At 37.3% G+C, this 25,407-nt stretch overlaps 1 protein-coding gene across 1 annotated transcript in view; it reads left to right on the forward strand.

Moving 5' to 3' along the window:
- Positions 1-25,407, forward strand: part of PDE11A (phosphodiesterase 11A) — a 137,414-nt gene that overhangs the window by 9,688 nt on the left and 102,319 nt on the right. Inside the window, exon 2 of the mRNA XM_074872268.1 lies at positions 7,950-8,108. Coding sequence (XP_074728369.1) covers positions 7,950-8,108 — 159 coding nt within the window. The remainder of the gene's footprint in view (positions 1-7,949; positions 8,109-25,407) is intronic.

Raw genomic sequence — 25,407 nt, forward strand, 5'->3', positions numbered from 1 at the left:
CTCCATTACATTATTTGACTCTTAGCTAACTTGGTTTAGGATTATACTTTTTCTGTTCTAAATCATGCTAATAATATATAAATTGTTCTAGCTTTGATAAGGATATAAAAGGACATTTTCTTTCCAAGTTCAAACAGCTATCCTATGTTTAAAAAAACCCCACACCCAAACCAAAAAACCCCATACCTTTACTAACCATGTGTGAACCACCCACTTAAACTGAAAATCAATACTGAAATGCAGTTGGTGAAACTTTGCTCAGAAGTTAAAACTGTTTTCATTTCTAACATAGTCTATTACTTCAGATGTCTTGAGGAAAGAAGAAACATAGATTTAAGTAAGATAAAACAAGAAAAAATACTTGTTTTGACTGTTTCATAGGAGTTTCAGAGACCCTCTATGACCTTCTGTGGAATAGTGCATGTCCTTAGAATTTTTGAAAAGATTTTTTTTAGTTGTAAATGTGTAGATTCTTTTAGTAAATTATAGGAATAATGACTTTTTAATGAGATTTTTCTTCTTCTTGCTGGTCAGCACAGATTATTTTTTGTAGGCTTCCTCTAAGTGTAGTTGTTCAGGTTTAATCATGATCCATGACTGTTACTTAGTGACCTCAGATTCATGGTCAGTTTGCTATTGAGATCAAAGAAAAGACGATTGGGCCCTAATGGATTTTTCTCTTGTTTGTCACCTCTATCAACAATACAGCTGATTTGACTTTTTTCAGTCCTTGCCCAATATCTGTATAGCTCTCATAGTCAGATTTACAGACTAATTTTATGAATATAGAGGTCAAGCTGGAGGACTTGACATACAGAGATAGGCATCATTTGGTTAGGTCCTCATTCAAATTGCCTGAAGCCTCAGGTACATCAAGGTAATGAGTATCTTATGGGATCAGAGCTTGTAAGTGTGGTTAATATTGTGAGTTTTCATCTGAAATGATGAAGGTATGGGATCTAGAAAAGTGAATTTAAATGTATCTCACTGATAAGAATTCATGCTGCTCACAACAGCTGTGCCAGGTTCTAGCATTTCTGATCCTTATCTTCTTGGTTACTTTCAGATCACACTTTTAGTGTTATCCTTGCAATTACAGGAACTAGACATTTAATTTATTTTTTTAATGGAAGTTGATATTCTGATAACATTATAAGATTCCAGAATCCTAGGAAAAAACCTGTCTGTACCTTAATCTGGTCTTTTATAGAATAAAAGCATGAAGATGTTTGTCCTTATTTATTGACAATCTTTAAATATGTCCAAAAAGAACTTGGACTGCAGTGTCACTGTGCAGGCAGCTGAAATACCAGCACTTGTATTGATGAACCAAGCCTGCTCTCTTCTGTGTCTTTACTGGATTGAATATCACATTTTATAGTATAGTATTTCCCCAAAGAAGAATTTACAATCAATAAATACCTTGAGATGAGGATAAGGTTTATCCTACAGAATAACTGTTCCTTGTTGGCAGTTCTGAAATTCCAGTTAAAAGTTCCTCAGTCTTGACATTTTTGAATGTCTCTGCCATCTAGAAATCTCATTATATAGAACAAAGCAGTAAAACCAACTATGTTTGGTTTTAGTAATGTTTTAACCAGCCAGTGGAAGACTTTACTTGTAATTCTTGAGTATTCTTGCATGAAAACACTGACAGTACAACTACAATTATGGTGAAGTCTCTCTCTCAAAAGTATATCTTGTATCTGGTCTGTACCTAATTTCTGAATGTAAATCATGATTGTAAAAGAAACTTATGAGCAAGTGCTGCATTGGTATCATCAACACTAATACTTCTTACTACCCAGGAGCCCACTGCAGATGAAGATCATGTTGTGCTGCAGGCTGTTCTAACATGTGGGATAATACAGTTTGTATCTTAAAATGTTAGCAGTCTGACAGAGGGCTTCTCTCTGATTTAGCAGCTTTGTTATTGGTTGCTAAACAGGCCTCCTTGCTCAAGGTTACTATTCTGTAGGAGAGGTAGACGTAAATTTTGTACAAGCTTCTCAGCCATCACAGTTCACACTTGGGCATTGAGATTTTTATTGTTGCTGTTAAGCCCAGTAAAACCTCTCTGTTAGATCCTGCCACATACAACGTATTATGACAATAAGTAGTGGAAGAAGCAGGGTGTGGAGATAAGAGTTCTGGGACATAATGCAGATCACACAGTCTTTCAGTTTTCTTATGTGTATATTGCATGGGTCAATGACATTAATGTTGCCAGAAACAGTATTTTATTTTGTTCACTTGTGTAGCTTTCCTCATTACTTTCTGAAATGTCAACAAAATAAAATTCCTGCCTGCTTTTCCACAAAAGGTTAGAGTTTCAGTTCTCATCTTGATGATTTTCAGTTTTTACCAAGTTCTTGTTGAGTTTTTCCTCAAAAATGTCTCCTTTTTCCAATTAAACACATTAACTTCCCTGTACTGTGCTTACTGTGCCTTTAGTCTCTGCTCCAGAGATGTAATACCCTTCTGCAAAAGGTGGTCCAGTTCTTCAGCATAAATGGATAATTTGATATCAGATGGCAGGAAGACCAAAACATGTTGTTCTATCCTTGCTGAATGACATGCTTCTGGGACTAAGGCTGTCTGATTGCCTCAGGATCCCTGTGCTTCCTTTCTATTAGGGTAGAGGTCCCAGCAAGAGGTGCAATCAGGAAACTTTCAAAATGCACTTGAAAGGAGAAACAATATAGCAGGAATGAGTTGTGGTTTAAAAAACACATTCCAGATTGCTAATCCCTCCTGTGTCTCTGGTTCTCCATAGCATCCATTAAGGAACACTGGCTTGATAGCTCATCGTTAAATCTGTTCCTAACACCAGCAGCTGTACTGTATATATCCAATTCAGACAGGTTCACAAGCCCCTGTCCTGTGTGCCACCATCCACTGCAGGTCAAACAGCACTTTGTGTGTTAATCTTGAGGCCTGTTGAAAAGGCAATGACTGCATATGTCACAGGATTGTAAATTACAATTGGATTAAAATACCCACTACAGTGAACCTTGTTACCTAAACAAAAGAAACTTTCAGATAAACATGAATACATCTTCATAATATTTATCCCAGACCCTTGTTTTGTCTTGCAACAATGTATCTCTTTTAATTGAGTGTATTCAGATGAATGAATCACAACTCACTTTTTGTCTGTCCAACAGCTGTCCTTTTCAGCTAAACTCCCCCTTGAAGTTTTACTTCTTTTAGAAGGCCTGCAAGATTTAAATCAACAACAATATTACAAGTCAAGGCATGTTGTCATTTCAGTGGTTCCCCAGGTACTCTGTTTTGCTTTGAACAAAATTAGTAGAGCAGGTGCTGTCTCTTCAGTAACACAAAGAATATTATCAATATTTCGGCAACAATAGCTGCTTCTAAATACTGCTTCAGCTGTTACCAAGAAGTAGTTGAAGAAATAATGTTTAATTTATTCATTGGTGAAGCCTAGTGTGTGATAATTGCCCTGCATTTCACTTCACTGGTAGAAGAACCATCTCTTTCTAGGAAGGATTCTCTACGGTGCAGCACAGTTCAGCTTCTATTGAAATTGATATAAAAGATTCTAGAAGCATGTGGAAAGATCACAAGATCAGGCACATCTGGGTCCTTGATGCCATTATTAAAAACCATTCATCATGGGGGTTCTAGTTCTCTTAAAGAAGTTGTTGGGCACAAATAATTCAAGTGTATCTCATCAAAGGCTGCATAGTAATCTGGTCTTTATGGAAGCAAAGACTGTTTAATATGCTCCAGAGGCAGAAATAGGTCTAAGGAAGAAGAAAAACCCCTAATGAAATTATAGAATTAAAACAGAACTAAATAAAATAGGATAATAAAGAAAGAACCAAGAGCTTGATATTCTGTGGCAGTAGAGCACTATAAACTGTATATGAATACTACAGTTGATATTAGTTTCTTGTCATTGAAAGGTATGAAAACTTGCAACAAGTAAGAAAATAACCAAATGTATATGTTACTCTTTGATGAGTGAGTTTAGAGCATTTCTAAATCATGTCTCTTGAGGTGGCTAGAACAGTCTATTTCTATAGCATCTGCAATTCACAACAGGAAAATAAAAATAGAAATAAAATTGCTAGGAAAAAACAATCTGTCAGTTTTTAGCATCAGTAAAGATTTAAGGAATTATCTCTTCCTCATCACAATCAAATCTTATCTTAGATCAAGGACTGTATAGATTGTTTTCATCACCTGAGACAAATATGGACGTTATTTCACAGCCAATATTGTCTAAACTTTTGAAAAGAAAACTTGTGCTTATTTTTGTAGAACAGCTCAGTTCCCTCATGTTAGGGGAGTCAGAACTGGCTGTAACTATTGTCTGCAGCATAAATGCTAACTTCACCCTGGAGGAACGGAGCTGCTGCCAGTAAATAGCAGTAATTCCCTCCCTGGCTGATAGAAGAGCTGTTGAAGACTATTCTCTACCAAGATGAACAAAGATGCTGTTAGCACTACCTCTTCTGAACTTTGCAGCCTCCTTTGAGTCACTTTGTGTTCTGCAGTTGTACTGTTCTGGAGAATGTGTTTCTGCACACTGCTGTGTAAACAAATGACCCATATTTAGTTCAGTTCCCTTTAGTTTTTGTCAATCTATATTGAAAGTCATTTTCTGCTTAAGGTTTTAATTTTGCTCTCAGCTGTTTGCTCTCTACAAATCTTAATGTATTTAAGAAAAACTTCAGACTGTTTAATGATTGAAAGTACTATAAGCTCCTCTGACTATTCTGGCAAGCCTATCAAGTTGTATGAAAAGATATTTAATATATCTTTTAAACACTTCTGTTTGAATAGAGTAATCTTTCTCCAGAGGTAACTAGCTGTGCGTATCCTGCAGAGGAAGGTTAAACAAACTGCAAATCCAAACAATATACTCCTTGAGTCATGTCTTTAGCTAAGCTATATGCTGAGAAATATATTGGCATGTGGGGGAGGTGTTTTTTTAAATAGGGACATTCTTGTATTTAGTTTTCCAGAAAATGCTGAGGTTTTATTGTATTTCTTTGAAAAAGCATTTGTACCCCATTGGAATACTAGCCTCCATAACAAGCCTTATTTGATGTACTAAATTTTAAGTGTAACAGACAGAAGTGAGGTCAAAAAGAGTCTACATGACAGAGAAACTGTGAGCATCTACAGCATATGGATGTGGAGTGCAGCATGGCCTAGTGTAAGGGTGTATGAATAATCACGTTACTAACACTAGCTGTAAGTCTTTGTTGGGTGTCATTCAGTAGAAGTGTTCTATAAAGTGATGGCATTATCTTTTTAAATGGTGATCAAATTTAATCTGATCTCAAGATGTAATATTGTCACCCTATGCATATTTTTGTACTACTGTATTTTTTGAAGATGGTAGTTTATCATCTTTTGCAACGTATTGCATTCTGAAATTCCTATAGGTATTCAAGCACCTGGGTCTTCACTAAGACATGAGACACTACTTGTAGTGCTTTAGTGTGAAATGTGTTATGTCAGTTGCCCCTCAACTGTTTCAAATATGAAGTGAGAACTGTCTAAATGCAATTTAAGTAAATTTTTTGATGCATTTGGGATTAGCAGTACTATTACTATGACTTTAGTACCTGAATAGCTTTGGGGACAGAAGTATACTCTATGTCCAGCACTGTGGCCCCACGCAAAATAGGAATGACAACAAGAAGTATGAAGCAATTCTAGTTTTAATAAAAGACTTGGATTTTGTGTTGAAGAGTGGTCGTCTTTGAATGTGGTGCAAGCATTTCTTATGTACATCCCTCAATAAATATGTATAACCTTAGGCACATTCTTTGCCTTAGAAAAAATTTAAAATAACAAAATGCTGCTGTTACTTCGAAGAGCACCTTGTTATTATTATCTTTACTCTTCAACATGATGTGTTATAAACATTTTTATTATTTGGTTGTAAGAGATTGAATTCTGTCATTCTATTGTAAGAGGGGTCTTATGGTCATAGTATATGTTCTGTATTTTTTTGAGAAACTGCATGCTTTATGACCAATAGGATTACACTGCAAGCTTATTCCATCACGATTTAGAGATTTTATATAATCATTAATTAAAAAAGATAAAAATATTCATAGTTAATTATGCATTAATATTGTTCCAAAAAACCCAATGCAAGTGGATAAAAAAGCATATGAAATAATCATGTCTAAAAGAATTCTGTGTAACAACAATAAAAAAACTTGTTGATGATTATATTGGATACAATTCTTGGCCAGCAAAATTTGAAAATAAACAAAACTACAAGAAATTATACTTGCAAAATTCTTGAATAAATGATTGCTACTTGCCATGTAAAGCTTAAGGGTAAGCATTTATTGTGGGGATTCAGTTGCTCTGTTCTTTTAACACTAATGAGAATTGTGTTGTTAAATTTCCCCCTTCGAGCAATACAGATTGATGAAAAAATACTCTAGCTGATGTACGCCACATTTTAGGAACTTTCAGACTACCCAGATATTTGCCCATATGTTTTCAGCCTGCTCCACAATGATTTAGTTGGATGTTAGTATTGTGAGACAGTCTCCATTAAATCTTTCACTGTTTCATAGTTTATGCAGTGTGAGTATAGAAACTTGAGAAGCACAAATTTAAAGCATCCCAGCTTCATATAGCATTTCTGCCTGAAATTGATTCTTCCTGGTATTTCTCATGTGCTAGTTATACAAGGTGGTATAACCTATAACTCATGACTCACAAGAAAGTTCAGAAGCTCTCTTGTTTGGTGCAGATACTAGGCAGTGAAGAGTAAGTACAGATCAGTAGAGCAACTTGTACATAAGCACACCTCAATCACTGATCAGATTAAACTGGCATAAACTTGTGAAAAACAGATAAAGATTTAGGAGCAATATATAGTGTCATGCTGGTATGCTCCCTATTTTACATTGAAGTCCTAATTCTGCAACTGTCCATGCTGTATACAGCTAGTGGACACCGTTGCCCCACTCTGGGGTAAACGTGGTGATTTCCCAGCCAGGGATAGTCTAGAAATTAGAACATACCAGATCTGCATGGCTCATTCTCCTCGGTGTTCTCAATTAAGGCACAGCACTCCTTGCAGCTTGTAATCCTTTCATGCAAACCCCAACATCTGCATGCTTCACACACACTTATGAAAAGATATGGCTCGTGAACTGCGAACAGCTCTTTCATTAGTGTGTGCCTTGGAGGAGCTATAGTGTGTGCACAGAGGAGCTCAGGGCCCTCACTAGTGCCAGCAGGGGCCATGTGGTTACCCACAGCTTCACTGGTAGGGAAGTTTATTGGCAACAATATAGAGAGATAGTGAAGCAAGCAGTATTGGTTAAGATTGAAGAAACTGAAAAGTGCCTGTGAACATGTGGGCAGGAGCCAGACCTTGAGCAACTGATAGTTTCCTTATCTGTGTTGAAACCTGTCAGAGCCACCTTGCCCATGGCTTTCACCATCTATGGCCAGTGCCAAGGCCTATGTTGCTGTGGAGGACCCTCTGCTTACAGATGGCCCCAGAGCCATCAAAGAAGGCACAGTGATGGTGCTGAGCTGTGGGTGTAAGGAGCTTGTGCTTTGTCAAGGCCCAAAGCATCTTGCGCAGTCTCTGTATCACATTTTTCCTCTTCTCATATTTATGTTCCTCATATGCTTAATTTGTCTTCATTTTCCACGTTCTCCTGGTAGCTGTTGTGGCATTCTTCTAATTGAGGTATAAGTGTGGGACTTTAGTGAATACAATTATGTAATTGTAAACCTTGTACTGATCCTCTGAGAAAACTATTTTTCTTAGTATCTTAACTAATAATGAGATAATAACAGAGAAACAACAACATAACACTACTGAAAATACTATATAAGACATTGAGAAAATAAAGTACTTTGCTGCCTGAAGAAAGCTTAGATGTATGACACGTGTGTTAATGCTTCCTTATTTTCTTTTGAAGGATCGTCGCTTTAATGATGAGATTGACAAACTGACCGGATACAAGACAAAGTCACTCTTGTGCATGCCCATAAGAAACAGTGATGGAGAGATTATCGGTGTTGCCCAAGCAATAAACAAGACTCCTGGAGGTGCCCCTTTTTCTGATGATGATGAAAAAGTAAGATTACCTTTATTTTTGTATTTTTTAAAATTTGTTTTGTAACTCAGTAGACTCTTCTAAAGATACTTAATACAAACAAGTAAATGGCACAGCACTTGTGTTAATGATGTTTTATTAGAAATGCTTAACATAAAATGTAAATTTTTTTGTCAAAACATGTACCTGTTCTGTGAATGTGGGAGATCTTGTGGCTGAAACTTCAACTTAATGGTCTCTAAATCTTATGTAGACTTTTTTTATGTAGTAGGTCTTAAAAGGAAGACTTTTTTATTTTTGAAAACTTACCTATAAGTTCATGGGTGAAAGCTATCACAGAGATGAGCCTAAGCTTGCTGACTTTAAAAATCACCACCTCTTAGCGCTCTTCATGGGATAAGTGCCTGTAGCATGTGTAAAAGAAATTTTATTTTAGAGGAGATTATGCATATACAATTTTATGCTATTCTAAAATATAGAAGACTTGCGAATACCCCTGAAAGGACAAAGAAGGTAGGAAGGGGACACTAGTTATATATATGAAGTGAAATTTGGAGAGTAAAGTGAGGTCAAAAGGCAGAAGAATAGAGGGAGCCACAAGCTACTAATTTGAATTCAAGAAAGTAGGGAAAATAGGAAATTGTGCTGTTGAAGGCAGATGTGTACAGCCGAGCATGGAAGGAAAATGTGCGTGAAGCCAAAAATTGACGAGGGAGGAGAATGGTAGAGGGCAGCAAGCTGGGGAGGAACAGAACAGCAACTCTCTCTGCCCAGGAGACAGAAATGGAGTCTCCTTCAAGCATATAATAGGGAAATATACTTCTGTGTATTAAAATAGTATTGAATCTCATTTTTGTGGAAGTGTAGTTAGAGGCAGAATTTTCTCCTGAAAGCTCTTTGTGTTGATTCAAAGCATCTGGTGTTTGATGCAGAGCCGTTGTTGGTGTATGACACACATGTTGACATGTCTGCTATGACAAAAAGAAATGTTAAGTAATGCCTGTTGGAAGGGGAAAATCCTGTCACATTGGTTCATCTAAAGAGATGGAGATCATTTTTAGAATGAAGATTGCTTGACATGAATGAAATGTATTATAAAGCTACATGTCTGGATTATAATCTTTAAAATACATCCTACAATTAAAAGGAGTGGAGGATAAATTAGGCTAATAGTAAGAAAGCTTATGGTTTGACAGACTAACAATACAGATGACTCAGCTCCCTAGTTATCCATAGTACCACAGAGTGAGCTTTTAAAAAACTTTTATAAATGCCAACTAACTGTGGTTACTCTTCACGCTAACATTATTAGTAATTTTATAAACCTGAAAAACTAATTGCAAGAACAATACTCACTGCAGTGTGTATGTATAACTGGCATCATATTTTGGTTAGATGTCTCCTTCTAAACATGTGTTGAGTAACGAAGAAAGTCAGTCCTATCTCTGGCAGTATCACCTATTCTAGCACCACATTAAAGACAACTTTTCTGTGAAAAGCTTATAAAAACTTTTTTCCTTAAAATTAATTAGCTTTTGATTTCTGTTTCTCCAAAGTGTCTGTGTAACTGATTCTGCATAGTGATTTAGCTTGAATTAATTAACTTTTGAAATAACTTTCAATTTTCAGATGCTACTTTTTCAGACATCTGAGGTGACCCAGTACTACTTAAATTGTTTCTTTATAAGTTATCTAAACTTGTATAACCATTAGTTTGCTTCTGAATTACTTTTGATTCTTGAAAATGTTGGATGTTGAATATTGATTTATTAGCATACAATACAAACCTGGCAGTGTATGCTACAATGGGTAGCCAAATGCAAATTAAACAAAATGAGACCTTCTCTGAATAGGCTTTTTTCTGCACTTCTTTTTATTACTACTCTCTGTGTCTGTGTAAAGGGAATTTTGTTTTAAATGCAGCCTTTGTTATGGATACGACATTTAATTATCATACACTCAACTAACAAAACAACTGTGTACATGCAAATTGTGCATTACATAAGCATATTAATGTAAATATTTTATACCATTCTGAGGGTGTGGCATTTGCTTCCATTCAGTGACTGCTAAATGTTATCTAAAATCAGCAAGTTGCCCATACTTTAATTGCCATCTTTATATTATTTTTACTAATAATTTATTTCACTGTTATAATTATAAGCCTGTATGTTAGAACTCCTCAAGAACATATTAAATGGGTTCTGACATGTAGAGTTTATGGAAAAATAAATGAGAACATAACCGTTATCATGCTCTGTAATAGATCTTAGATTTAATGAGGCCTGGCAGTCCGTGTGCTGTTATTTCAAAATCTGTACTTTTAAGTTTCTTCACTCACTGATAACCTAGAAAGCTGGGAAGCAAGAGAGCGCAGGATTAGCAAACAGATTTTTTTATCAAAATATTGGCAAAAGTGGTTGTGAGGAAAGGGGACAGCAAAAACTGGGAAATCTTTTTCAAAATAAGAAAAGATCTACACGGGTGTTGAGGTGGGTTGTGCAGAAAAGCCTAATGAGTAACTGACAGAAGATGTAAATCCAGTTTTATCTTAATGTTACAATTTCTAACAGCAGTGTCAGAATGGTTACAAAATGAAAATGTAAATTACTCTTCCTCTTCCCCTCCTCCCAAGACCTCTCAAAGAAATGTCAGTGTCATTTAAGTCTGACTCTTGTTTGCAAGTGTCTGTCCTCTCTTAGTATTATGTGAAGCAATTAAAATAATCTGAGGGTTTTTTTACAAAGCTACAAGACTATATTGTATAATGAAATCTCACTTGGGGACACTACTGTCTTCAGTCAATAGGAAACAAAGAATTATGTTTTCAATTAGAATTAAGTAGATGCTAGCATCATTTTTATGTACTCTTAGTTATTTCCAGGAAGTTAAGAGCAAATAAAATATTTAAGATTTGAAGAGTTTTTAATGCTCTCAAGCTGTAACCAAGTTTATATTTTGCAATATGTAAAATGGACTATTAGATTTCAAAGTTTTTCTAGTTTTGTTTTTCATGGCAACTTTTCAGGTTTTTCTTTTACATCTCTGATCACGGTGATAACAACACAGCACTAATAATGAGTCTAAGTGAATTTGCCACATGTAATGATTGTTTCCCACTGCCAGATTTATTTTTTTCTTTTGTTGTAAGGGATGTTTCAGCCAATTCATTGTTTAAGTGCAGAACTAGACTTGACAACCACTGGCATGAGAGAAAATGTTCTGTCTCACAGTGTATTTTGTCTCCCCAGCATCAGTGGCTCAGCTGAACAGACTGATTTCACAGATTTCCAGTTTGATACAAACAATAGTAGAATACCTTATTACTTCTGTATAGTAGCCATCATTATTATATTATGTTGTGTAATTGGTAACTTTTTGAAAAAATAGGCTGGTGATACACTTTTACATGTATTTTGCAAATGAAGACACTAGTTAATCTGCACAGATTTAGAGTTGGAAGATTAAAACCCCACACCCCAAAAAAGAACTGTGCACCCTGCATGCGTTCCCAGTACTGTCCTGAAGATTCATTTAAGTATTTATGCTGTTTGCTGGTGAGTCATGCTTGTTCCAGGACTGGTGAGAAACGCAGCCTAACAAGAGCTTGACAGTCTGTAGTTTAGATTATTGTATGCCCTTTAGAGTCTTCTGAGATGCAGTGCCAAAATAAATCTAATTGTCCATCAGAGAGGCTTAATAAACAGTAGCAGCAGCTCCCCTGTCACTTAAACTGGCATCCTGGATCTCTCTGGCTCTGATGTCCTCCTAGCCTGAAAGAAGTGAATTGACTGCAGGGAAACTACCTAGGGCAGCCAGCTCGAATTAAATCCTGCTTGACTTACTGAAAAGCAGTAGTTTGAATGCAGTGAGATCTCTCTTAGGAGTGGGAAGGAAGAACTGGATTTGGTTGTCTGTACTCTGTGGATAGTTTTATTAAGAAATATGTATGTCCAGATTCCAGGATTCAGCTGGTACACGTTCGGTTTGTGAGGGCTTGCTGGAGCGTAAGAACACCGTATCTTCGTTTCTATTTCTTACATTCCTAGTAGCAGCCATCTGATTCTAAATTGCCCAATTTAATGTGCTTTTCTTGGTCCATATTAGTTAAGGCTTAAATATATTCTACACCGGGTCTACTATAGTGATGAATGATTTGAAGGGAGTTTGCTTTACCTGCTAATTTGTTCTCTGTAAGTTTTTGCATGATGGGTTTAAAGTCATGCTGGCAGGTAGTGATTTCAAAGTCAGGATGGTTTCTTTATCATAGGGAAGTAATCAGCTGTAAATAAAACTACTAGGGAAGGGAGTGAGCCAGAACAGGCAAACATCTCTGACTGCTGTGAAAATGATGACCCCAGCTCTGTGAATGTGTGGAATTTACCAAAAAGAGTCACCTGAAAATTATTTTGGTGTGTCCACTAGAAAGGAACGTAAGAAACAAATTAGGTAAATAATTTTCAATGTTTCATATATTGCTTTATGTGATGAACTCCTGCTAACATCTACCTTGGTTCTCTGAAAATCTGCATGGCAGTGAGACTTCAAAAGCTATTATTTAAAATTGGCCTAATCCTCAAAGGTATCATGTGGCCAGTATGCCACTTACATCCCAATGCAAGAGACAAATTCGCTGAAAGAAGGCAGAAAATAACAAAGACATTTGAAGGATGAAGGTGCTGAAGCGCTACAACTATCTGGGAAAACTCTAATGGTCTATTAAGCACAGTTCTCAAAGTACTTGCTACACAAATCTAAATTAAAATAAATCACAGCAACTGAACTCTCTTGCTGGGGGAGTTTAAAACAATTTGTCACTACAATACTGGCTTTATCAGAGCAGCTTCACACCACTAGTTTGCAACCACCAGCACCAAATGATTACAGTGACAAATATTTGAATGAACTTCTTTCAGTCTTGCATACATTCAGTCATGCTTTCAAGTTAAGCTGAAAGTCTAGATTTCTTTTTAATTACAGAATTTTGTAAATGTGCTTGAAACTTAACAAAAATATATCTGTATACCTCTGTTCTGAGACCTGCAGTTAATATTTGAATTGGACATCTTTATCTCTGAGGTATGGAAACATGTCTATCGTGTGATATTTTAGTGAACTATTTTTTCAAATATGAATGTGTATTTTCCTAATCTCAGGGGCTACTTTATTGCTGTGTGTTTATGGTACGTATTACACTAAATCCTTGATACCTGTTTGAGGCCTCTAGGTGCTATCATAAAACAAATAAACACATTGTCAGATTTGTCATCAGGAGGGGTTTCTCTATGGAACAGTTCAGTGAAGATTGTAATTTTTTTTTGTGGGGACTGGGGTTTTGTTCTTGTCTTGTATGATGGTGAGAGTGAGGAATGTATCTGGGTTCTTCCTGCAGTTGCCAGCAGGAATCTGGTGCTTGTATCTTCTTGATTAATACACAGAGACTCAAACAAATAAGAGCTCTTGTCTGTAAACCTAGACTGTCATTTGGCGAATATTTGCAGTATTTGACTCAAAGCTCAATAAACTAAATGACAATCTCTGCTGACCTTATGGGCTTTTAAACAACAAACCTCTGTCCATTTTTACCATAGGAGCCTCTTATTAAATGCAGACCCCCAAAGTCTATTTTATGAAGTTTAAATTCATCCAGGTCGGAGCACTGTAAAGAATTTGGTTAAGGATAGCGTTGGCTTCTGTATCCTTCCACTGGATGCAAATGGTCTCCAATAAGCTGAACACATTTTCTGTGGTGACTGCTGTTGATGAAACACCTCCCTCAGCTCGATTCACTAGACATAAAAAAGACGACTGCTTAATTCCTTTTGTGAACATTCATTGAAAAGTCAGAAAACTGGAGAGGTTGTTATGTCAACCCTCCCCCTAACACAACAAAGATCAGGGTTTCCCTCAAGTTAAATTTAATTTTTTTTTTCCTAGGAGACGTTTTGACAGCTGATTAGACTCTGAAGTTGCCTCTGAGCTTGAAAAAGGTGATCAGATTTAGAAATGGTAGTCAGTCCTGGAAACTGAGCCATACAAAGAGCCACGAGACAGAATAAAACTTTCATAATATTTGTTGGATGCTTGTGGTAAAAAGAATCTGGTTGGCACACAGAAGAACCCTGTATGCATTTCTTCCCATGTTGGGCCTCATCTCTGTTCAGCTCTACAAAAACTGCATTGAATCTAATCACAGTATTGGAGCTGCTGGTTTTGTGTACCCAAAGCTATGTACAGGTTATGTTAAATCCATCTGGTGGATGCATTAGATGATCTTCATGTCTCTTGAATCAACTATTTCAAGTGGATTAGAAAATCACCAAGGTATCATTGTAGTGGTTATTGTAAGGCAGCCTCCACAACTGCATAAGGACTTAAGATATTTTCATTGTCTAAAATACACACAGAGCCCTGAGCCTTCAACAGGCTGATGGTAATAGGCAGTGCTTTACAGCCTGAGTTATCAAGGCTTTTTTTACTGTTCTATTTGGCAATTTGTGGAAGCAGCCTGATTGATTTCCTAGGAAATCAGCCCTTTTCTTTGGATGTGAGGGCATTAAGTTTTTGTATCTAATGCAACATTTGAGAATACATTGCTGCTTTCTTTCATGCTTAGTTCAGTCATGTTATCAAAAATTGTACTTGCAATGATTTTCATCAATTATGTCCCTGTTTGACAAAACTCCAGAGGAGTTATGAGGATAAGTGATCCGTTAGAGACATTAATTATGTCTCTCTGTTAGAGACATTAATTATGAAGCATTCAGTAGTACCTTGGGTCGAAGTCTTACTAAGAGACCTTTGGATCTTCCTGCAAATTCTGAAGCATAAAAATAGCCCTGGAGCTTGTGCTTTGTTTTCCCCTTTAATTGGTGTTCACAAGGGCTTGCAGCAGGCCTAGAGAAAGGAGTCCAGATCTCTACTGGTCAAACACATGAACACACTTCACAGGAAGACTGGTAATGGAACAAAGCACTGTGGTCATGGACACCTTTGTGCAGCCATACTACATTCTCCAGTGAGAAGCAGAATAGTGTAAAGTTTTCGACAGAAAGCCCAGAAGCCAAGAATTCTGCAGTTCTGATAGTAATTTTCAGACGCTTCAGTAACTAGAAACTGTGAGGTTAATATTACTTTTATCTTTTTTATTGATACTATATTAATAGAATTTTTACTTAAATGCTTTGAATACCAAAACAACAATAATAAAAAGGCTCAGGAGGATTAGAATTTTGTTTGGTTCGTCTGTCAGCAGAAAGCAATCCTGCCACAAAATAGTCTGAGGGCTATGATATGTATTTGTGTTACAGTATAACTCTTAGGTACTGTCTATATAAGGAATTGTCTAGAAAAGTAGAGTTTTTTTTCTGGAGAAAACCATGTTATTACATTACCTAAGGAATAAAGTTTTTAGATGTCTTCCTTTTCTTGGCAAAACTCCTTTAAATGAACTAAATTATATTGATCAAATGGCTCATTAGAAAAATCTTGTTTGCTTCCAGTGAAACCTGCACTGGAGCCTTGTTACAGAAGAACGTAAGAGGGAACCTTTCTGGTCAGCAGCTGTTGAAGCCTTCATTTCTGACAATTACTGGAGATATGCCCTGTGGGCTGGATAGGAGGACTTTGTCCCTAGTGAAGTTTTTTTTGAACTTCTGTCAGTCTGTTCAGTTCTCCATAGCTGTTCTTCATAATAACTTCAAGGCTTGATATACTTTTAGAAAATAGCATTTCGCATCTCCTGTGAATTGCTTATCTTTCCTGAAGCAGAATGAAATGTTCGTACAGCAGTTCCTGCCATCAAAAGTATTTCCCACTGGAATTGTGATGCTGAGCCTGTCTGTAGCTATAGGTTATGTGATGAGATACTGAGAAATGCTTAGCAAATAATTTTGGTAAAAATTAAGTCAACCTCTGACCTTCAACATATTATTACAGGCTTCATAACAAAGTAATTAAAACAGTATTGTCATTCTGGCACTGACTCATGGTATGCCCTTGGGCAAATCACTTTACAGTGGTCTCTCTTCTGAAACATAATTCTAAAAATGGCATTAGGTGGTTCTATATGTACTATCAGACTTTCCATTTTAAGTATTCTTACTTTATAATAAGGAAATTATTTTCCCTCTTGCTGAGCTCAGCGTGAGCTTTTGAAGCCTTGTTGAATGCTTTGTGTGCAGCAGCTGTAATCTGGACAGATCTGGTTAGAAAACACCAAAACAATTTCACAAAAATCAGTTTCAGCTGTTGGTTTAATAGCCTCATCTTTACATGTAATATTTCTCATCTCCATGAAAATTGGGCCACCCTGCTCTCCTTGACTGGTTTGCAGAAGTGTTACTGGTCTATAATTGGTGAACTCCTGACTGTACATTAGAGGGGACTCAGTCCTCCATGCTATCTTTGCAAATGCCAGCCTGTGAAATTCATGTCTGCATCCCAGCAGACGGAGTGTGTAAGCAGGAATGTAGCTGTAATGCCTACTAGGAGTGTATAGGAATGAATTTCCCCTATATCTTGCAAAATGGCTGTTTATTTCTTCTGCCACAAATGAATAAAACCCTTGTCCTCTTCTTTCATAGGAACATAGAAAAGATTTGTCACCTCATATGAAAGGTCTGTCTAACCCAGTGACCTTTTTCTGTCAGCTGCTGAAAGCAAATGTCTGGGATGAGGCAAGCACGGAAGGGTATTTCTCTCATGTACTCCACCAGTTTCCAGTGACTTGTGGCTCAGGGACAGACATGGTATCTTTGTATTTAACACCACCCTAAGGATTTTCTACTTACAAATTTATTCAGGTATTTCTTGAGGCAAGACAAACTTCTAGCCTTCACAACATCCTGCACGTTGTGTGAAGAACTGCCATGTGACTTCCATTAATTTCATGTTATTCTTCCTTATTTTGCTTTTAGTGAAGAGTTCGTTTTCATGCCAGTTGTTTTGCCCTAAAAATCTTCAGCCTGTAAAAGCTGTGAAGTGACCGGTGCAACAGTCTTTCCTGCGGTCAGCTGTCTGCTTTGGCAGGAGGGGTCCCTGCTCCGCAGAGTCCTGGGCAGTGCCTCCAGTCTGCTGTGAGTGTCGGTACTTTCCATGTCTAGAAGGAATTTAAACCATATTTTTTGTACACTCTAGCCTGAAAAACCAAGAACTGCAGTTTTCTTAGTGTTTTAAAACTACCTGTCAGGTATGCCCAGAACTGCTTTTGAAAGCCAGAGCTGGTCCTCATCACTTGTTGGCATCTTGATGTCACTGCATTACCAAAACATTAAAAAAAAAAAAAAAAATATTCTTGTTCATCATCTAACCTAGCTAGTCTGCTTTGCTGATTGTTAATTTTAGCAAAAACTGTTACTGTTCTTATGAAAGATTCCAGAGCTACCTGAATCATTGTGGATGTTGGGAAGTGTTGTATTTTAAATTAAAACTTACAACAAAGCATGAAAAACATGTTGACTAACTTTTGCTGGTGACCTGACAAGATTAACAATTACTGTGCAGCAAGATTACATGTTCCAGAGTAGACCTGACTGGAATTATGAAAGCTACAGTAGTTTAACCAACTAATGATACCTATTTTGCATCTCTTGCCTAGCTGGCAAACACTGAAGTAGGGTTATAACAACCAATATTATGATGATTTTTTCAGTTGGAATGTTGTTGGACCTGTCAGAGATAATTAAGCCACATTGTTCATAACCATGAATGGTGGTCAGAGATTTCAGCAAGGAAATTATGCAGTGCACTTCAGGTAACTCTTAACAGGGTAAGCAAACTGTCTTTAGAAAAATATTTCCTGTGAACAGCATAGTGATACAGGCAGGGGCACCAGGAAGAACACTTCATTTAACAGTGCTTTGTGAAAGCTGTGAGTAAGCACCTTAATCGTCAATTCAGTCTGTGGGGAACTCTTTTACTTAGAATATTTATCCACATACATTTTTAGTGAAACAAAAAAATATACTGGCAGCTATCAAGGCTACAGTGTTTAGACTGAATTTGACATGAATTTAACCTTAGTATTAATTTGCTGGCAATTTGCTATGTATGTGGATAAAAACAAATCTTGGGGTTTTTTTCTTTTTTTTTTTTTATTATTTTTTAAAAAAAGGCTTTTGCTGTATAAAAACAGACTAGAATTTCATGATGTTGGTGTCATGGTTACAAGGCAAATTCAATGATAACAGCTCTCTGGCATGATAATAGATCTCTGGTGTTGTGGCATGCTTTAAAACTGGGAGGTGAGTGGAAATGCCTTGGAGCTGTAGTGGACAGTGTGTAGGGCTGTATTGTTGGGTCCCAAGAGTGGGGAGACACGTGCCAAGTGGTGATGGACTTTTGGAGATCAGAGAGCCAAGGATGTCCTAGCTGCCATGTGGAGAGAGATGTCTTGTAGGACAGTGGGGCCACGTGTTGTGGTCTGAGCTGGAGCAGCCCTGCAGACTCATCCTACAGAGCAGAATAGCTATGAATATGGTACTACTTCCTACTAAGGAGAGGAGGCTTTGAAAGAAGGAAACTTGCCAAGACATGTTACCATAAACACAATCTGAATTTTCCTTTTCTGTCACACACAGTGGAAAACATGTTTAGTGTGGTTAGAAGGGGCTACGTACTTGCTTCTGTGCTTGAATCACAAAGATTTAAAATGTGCTCTAGCCAATGGTTTCAGGGATTCTCCTTCAACTCAGGGTGTAAGGTTATGAGCTTTTAATCCTGTATCTCCAGAAATTTTGTTTCTCAGGCAAAGATTGTTGCTACCCTATTGGACATGCATAGCAGCTGAAATGTGGCCTCAATAATACAGCTGTCACAGGGTAAACTCCCATCTCTAGTCTCTTAAATAATATCAAATAATTCTGAACTTCAAGAAGTTGGCAAAACTTGACTGAGCATTAGGAATGTGGATGACTTATAAAAGCTGGTCTGCCTGCAGAAGCATTAAACCAGCAGATTGGCAAGAAGCTTCTCAGTAACAATTTAGAGCAACAAAATACTGGATTTAATTGAAGTTTTGGGAAAACATGTAATGTAGAGACTGTAATTTTCCTTATAAGTGGAGGCATTATCTCTGTTTTTGTGTGATCTCATGAACATCTGACAAAATCTGACCACTAAGTGATAAACTCAGTAGTTGCTGCCAGCCCAAGCAGTTCATATACAAATGAAAGTTTTTTTTATTCTGAAGTGTGTTTTGAGAAATTGCCATACACGGGAAGCAAAGGTCATTCCAGTGAGATGTGAAAAGGTGTAAGCCACCATAAGAGCCTGTAAGAATGAGCTAGAGCATTTCGTGTGCTCAGCTATCAGTCTTTCGAGGTTTGAAGTTGCTGCATTGATGTTTACATTGGAACGAATAAAGAGGTAGGTTTTTTCCTTGTTTGTTTTTTTTTTTCACTCAACCTATAACAGATTTTCCTATATTCTCTAAAAATTAGGTTCCATTTTCAGAGTAGAAATAGTGGAAAAGAATGGTAAGAAATTTATTTCATAAGCCTCCATGTATAAGGAGGATTTAATGTATGTTAATCATTCTTCCACTGACAAACTCCTCAGTGATCATCTTCCTCACTGATGTAATACTAAACTAATGTCCTGAACATTAAAACAAAATACTTCAATTATCGTTTCATCAGGTTCTTAGACTTTTTCTTTTAATGAAAACTGAACTAGAGACTAATAATCTGGATTGATTCTAATTTAATTTATTCCAATTTGCATGGCCTTCTGTTTTTCTTCTGCTGTCAGTTTTGTGGATTTTATGAGAATAGATATGTCAAGGCAAATACTAAGATCTATTTTTGCTTATATAAAAAGATTAATTTAGATCTTAGATACTTGTAGTAGAATGTGATGTTGAAGCTGGAAATATGTAACTGTTAAAAATATCCATGCGATACTGTTTTAAACAGAACCTGCTTTTCTGGGATAGCTGCTGTAATTCTGACCTGAAGTTAATCAGGCAGTGTGATTTTATGTGAATATGATTATGAAAGCTATGAAAGTGAGTATCAGGAGCAATAACTGGAACATTGTGTATCTGGATGCATCTTCTACAATGGCAGAGTTATAGCAGCAGAACTGTGTTGGTTTTCTTTTTTTACTGGAATTATTTTGCATTTATTTTTCTCTCAGTATTTGAATTTTTTGAGTCAATCCTACATTCTGTTTTTTCTGGAGGCCAGAGGTGTCTCTCTGCCTGACTGGCAGCAACTGCTGCTGCTGGGAGTATCTGTTGCCATGCCTAATAGTATGGTTATCATATCCCTGAAAGTCTGGTGTTGGGACTACCAAATTAATACACAAATTTGTGCTCTTGTGATTAGTACTGTTTCATTAACCAGAGCTGCATACTGATACCTTATCAATTTCATTTGCAGTTGCTGTCACAGAAACCCTGAGAATGGGTTGATTGTAAAAGAGCATTCTGAAGCACATGTAGGAATGCACAAACCGTTGTCTCTTTAAGGCAGGATTTTGCAGCAGGCTGAGGAGAAGTGGAGGCAGGAAAGTGCAGGGCTGGGGAAGTGAAAAGCTGGGGCAGACCCAGGGGGCACAGCAACAAGTGATGGAGAAAGCATCCTGCGCTCCTGCGTTTGAGTCTACCACTCGTGCCACCAGAAAAGGGTCTCACCCCCTCTAGTGGCTTGCGTTCCTCCTTGGTTGTAATAATAATATAAAATCAAATGAGCACGTATAACTAGAATAGTGCCTCCCAAAGATAAGCTGTGACTGTCCTTTAGCTTAGTGTTTCTGGTACATTTTAGGACTGAAAGATGACAGCATGTTTTGTGAGTGTTAAATATAAATCAGGTTAGCCATCTTCATGCTTCTTCCACGTTTTCTGATAGACATTTACTCCACATCAGTGCATCCCAGCTTTAGGCTAAGAATGTACCAGTGTGTTGCAGCCCTCCGTGTTAAACCAGCGCTTTACCTTTCCAGGCGAGGAGTGCCGGGGCTGCCGCTCGGTGTCCCGTTATGTAAGGCGGAGTGGCCTGTTCACACTGCCATCAAGTGGATGCCAGGCATTACGGCACCAGCGGTGTGTGGGAAGTTTCTCGTCCTCTTTGGATAACGTCAAAATCTTAATAAACCTAACTTCACTTACTTGCACGTCTGATTTTGATAACACCTGCAGAGGCCTCTCCTTTCTGCCTGCAATACTGAAGAAGCAGACTTAGTTCTCTAAAGTCATGTGCTTACCTGGAAACGTAAAGCAAGATTTTTTTTCTCCATAGTTTGTCTGCGACTGACTTATAATATGAGGTTGATTTTGATACTGACGTCCTTATCACGTGTGAGTAACTGAGACTTCACCTAATGTAGGCAGAGGTACTCAAACATTAGTAACTGCCAGAATCGAGGTCATTTTCACAACTGCATTCAGAGCTTTCCATGGGTCATGTTTGCTTTGAGCACTATTTTGCTATTTCTTCTCCTGTGACTTTGTTGTGTAGCCTCAGACCTTTGTTGCCTCCCACTTTTCAATGTTGTTCTGAAGATGACAAGATGAGGAGACAAGCAGATCCAAAAATGGATTCAGATGCCTAAAGCAAGACTTTAAGTGTACTTAGGCATCTTCACTCAAATACAGTCTTATGGCTACCTGATCCAAGAAATGCGTGCACTCAGTAGCTGCCTCCCTGTTCATCCACAAAGTTATCCAGTGTGTCTGCATACATTGATGCTTCAGTCTGGCAGTGTCATCAATTTTTAAAAATTGAACAATCTTTCCTTTTGTTAGATGCTGAAAGTAGGTGAACATTTTCCAACAGGCTAATTTTTCAATTATTTATAGCTTTATCACATTTTAGATGTTTAAGGTGAATGTTTCCATGCCGATTTTTTTTACTTGGGCAGAAACTCCTTTGAATTTTGCCTTTTTTCTTTTAATCTACTAAAAATATATTTTTCCCAAACTATTTTTGAAAATATTTCCTTTGTCAAGCTATTGCGCACCAGAGTTCTGGAAAAGAAGCCTTGACGTTTGCTTGTGAGCTGGGATACACACGGCTGGATACACATCATGGGTATTGTGAGGATCCTAGTGCTGTCTGTGTGGTTTGAAAAAAAATTACTTTTTTTAAATTGCATCCTCAGAACTTTGTCATTCTGTTTTCTAGTTTATGGCTCATTCTACAGCACTCTCATTTTTCTTCTCCCACTTCAACAATTGTATTATCCTTTTTGCAACAGGCAGTGTACCCCAGTGCTGTACATGAAGCCTGTCTTCCCTCAGTGTGTTCCCTTTTTCTCATCCTGCTAATGTCTGTTTTCCCCCTATGCTTCACACAGATGGGTGCATTTGTGAAAGGGGTAAGAGTCTTAATAGATTTGCTGTTTGGTAGAGCTCACATGTATCACTTCGTACTCAGACACTGAACACGGTGGTGGTAGAAAAGGTCATTGCACAAAATCTTTCAGTGTTATAAGAACTTCTCATGTTCACAGGACTACTGGATTTCATACCAATGAAAAATGCTACCAGAGGTTATCACAGTCTGGCACTGTTTGTCATACTGCATTGTATGTCTCCACTTTCAGGTATTATTGGAAGTGAATATGAGGATGTAGAATATCCTATGTTCCCACTAAATTATTTGCAGGTAGGAATAACTAAGTTGATCTATAGGATGTACAATGCAGTAGGTCCATTCTTTTTGAGCCTTTTGGTAAGATAACGTTTGTTTTCACACCCTCCTCTTAGGAGGCAAAATTGGTGATCAGTTCAGTCTTCTTGGAAATTAGGTTAGGATACAAATGGATCTTAATTTTCCTTCTCGTGCTTTGGTCAGTGTAATACTTTCCCAAAGCATTTGTCAGGATGCCAAGTGCAAAAATATTTCAGGGTGCTTGGTTCTTTGAACTCAAGTTTTAACAAACTTGCTTTGAACATACTCTGTTTTTTGACCTTTCCTCCCTCAGCCATAGTTATCTGCAGCAGTGGCAGCTGTGTGGTAACAAGTTTCAGACAAGTGGTAACAAGGTTTCATGCAAGCTTATGAAATGCGGCAGAAAGTCACCTCTTCCTTCTAGCTTTTTGTATGTAGCTGGCAACTTTGATTACCAGAACATTAATGCCTTTTCCAGAGCTCCAGATTTGGGGTGGTTTTTTTTTTTTTGAGTTCTAAAGATGAGAACACCTCATGCCCCAGATTAAATCGGGGTGGGGTGGGGTGGTGGTGGTGTAGGGGGAATGTATACGAGAGGGGGAGAGATTAAATAGTCAAAAAGAGGCACTACATAAAACAAAGAGATAGATTGGTCTGCCTAACTGGGTTGTCTAAGTAATCTGGGATATTATATCTGCTTAAAAGAGGAAAATAAAAGGTAATAGTTCCAATGTGGAAGCTAATGTGTTTTTAAGACCCTTGTCTTTTTTGTTTAAACAATTTGAAGTGTTTAGCAATACTACTGACACTGTACTTGCTTTTCAGGTAGAAATGGAAATGATGCCATTTATTTCTTGGGTAGACTCCCCAGTTTATCCTGTGTTGTTTTTTAGCTCTCCGAACTATTGTTATTAGCCACCATCTCTTCTTCTGCAGAGGGCTGCTGCAAGTAGATCCTGAAGCTAACTCTGCTTAGATGTAATTGCTGTGTCTATATGGGATTCTTAGACAGCTCTTGAATGCCAGAAATTGCTCCAGGTAAAACATACTCTAGATAAAATTCACCAGTCAACTGAAAATGTGGAATCCAGGGTCTGAGCCTTGGCATTGGTTTAACAATGGCAGCACCGAGATTGGGGTCTGTCATGGGGGGACAAGAATTCATTTCTGGGCAACGCAGCTCCTTCTTGGGTGCTCACTGTGTGCAAGTTCCCAGTCAAACCTGTAAGTAAAGATACTGTGTGTTTTGCATCATCAGTAATATGTGCTGCTCTTGAACTGTCCTAAACTAAATTCTATTATATGTTGTGATTTCTCTTTAGGAAATTGTGTGTGATATGTTGAATCATCTAGGTAATTATTTACATTCTCTCAAGAGAATAACAGACGTGGTAAATCTAATGAGAAAATTGTCAATACAAGTGTTATGGAGATGATGAATCCTTGGTTTTTTAGATACCTCATAGGCTTATCTTTTTTGAAGGTATGCCGTTATTTCATGTGTTGTGCATACATTTTTTTTAATTATTTTTTTTAATCTAGATGCCCCACTCATGGGCCCAAGACCCCAGTATGGTAGGTGCTGTACAGTATTTCTTCCTCCAAAGAAATGGGAGGAAGTATTACAAAAATGACAAGATGGGGTGTTGTAGATACATGTCTGATGACCTTTTAGTAGACTTATGTAGACCTTCTGGACACATTGAGAGAATTTAATTTTTGTGCTTTATAAATTTTTCAGCTGGGAGTAGGCCACAAAAAGGAATATCAAGGAAAAGAAAAACCACATAACAGTAGTCATAGTCGAGAAACTGGAGAAGTGTCAAACTCTTCACCTCTAAGAACTAGACTGGGGTTGCAGATTGGACTGGCTCAGCTTAATCACAGGATGGTAACATTAGGCCAAAAGTTGGATCTAGTCTTTCTAGGGACAGAATGATAAAAAGATATCTCTGCCACATCTGCATTAATGCAATTGTATGTTAGTGAGGTTACAGTACAGTAGAAGGGTCCTGATACAGTATTCAAGATTCCTTTCTATCAAAAACATACTGTGTTTTCCTTATGCGTTATAGTTTAATACTAAAAAACCCAACCAAACAAAAAACCCCACAAAAGCAAAAAAACCCCAACTGTGTTGGTGACTTTGCTGCATTAAAATGGCTAATGTTTTCAGGAAGTACTCTTAAAGCCAGCTCTTTGGAATACTTTGTTTTTATTAGATCAGGTTCCATAAATTCTATTTTGTTCCCAGTTCATGTTTTTGGATCAGCATATTTCAGTATACCTTCCTTTCTTGTACTCTTTTGACACGCTATATAGTTATTAATCATAGGCACTATCCATCTAATCCCAGATGGGAGGCAACTAATCCCAGAGCATAGACATAGATTCACATGATTCACACTAAACTAAAGGAAGTTTTTCTTTCCTTTCAATTCTTTTGGGCAGGGAATTTTCCTTGTCTCTGGACAAATACAACTGTATTCTTTTTGTAAAAGGAAAAAAAAAAGACATTATTGATTAATCATGTCTTGTTAGCAGTATTATTATAATGTAGTAACAAAATATTACTCAACACTGCACAGGCATAGCAATACAACCCTACTGATAATAATAGGAACCCAGGGTTATATTTATATATGTGATTTCAGGAAGCTTTCACTATTTAGAATCACAGAATGGTTTGGGTTGGAAGGGAC

Source organism: Strix uralensis, chromosome 6, assembly GCF_047716275.1.
Source record: "Strix uralensis isolate ZFMK-TIS-50842 chromosome 6, bStrUra1, whole genome shotgun sequence".
NCBI classification, from domain to species: Eukaryota; Metazoa; Chordata; class Aves; order Strigiformes; family Strigidae; genus Strix; species Strix uralensis.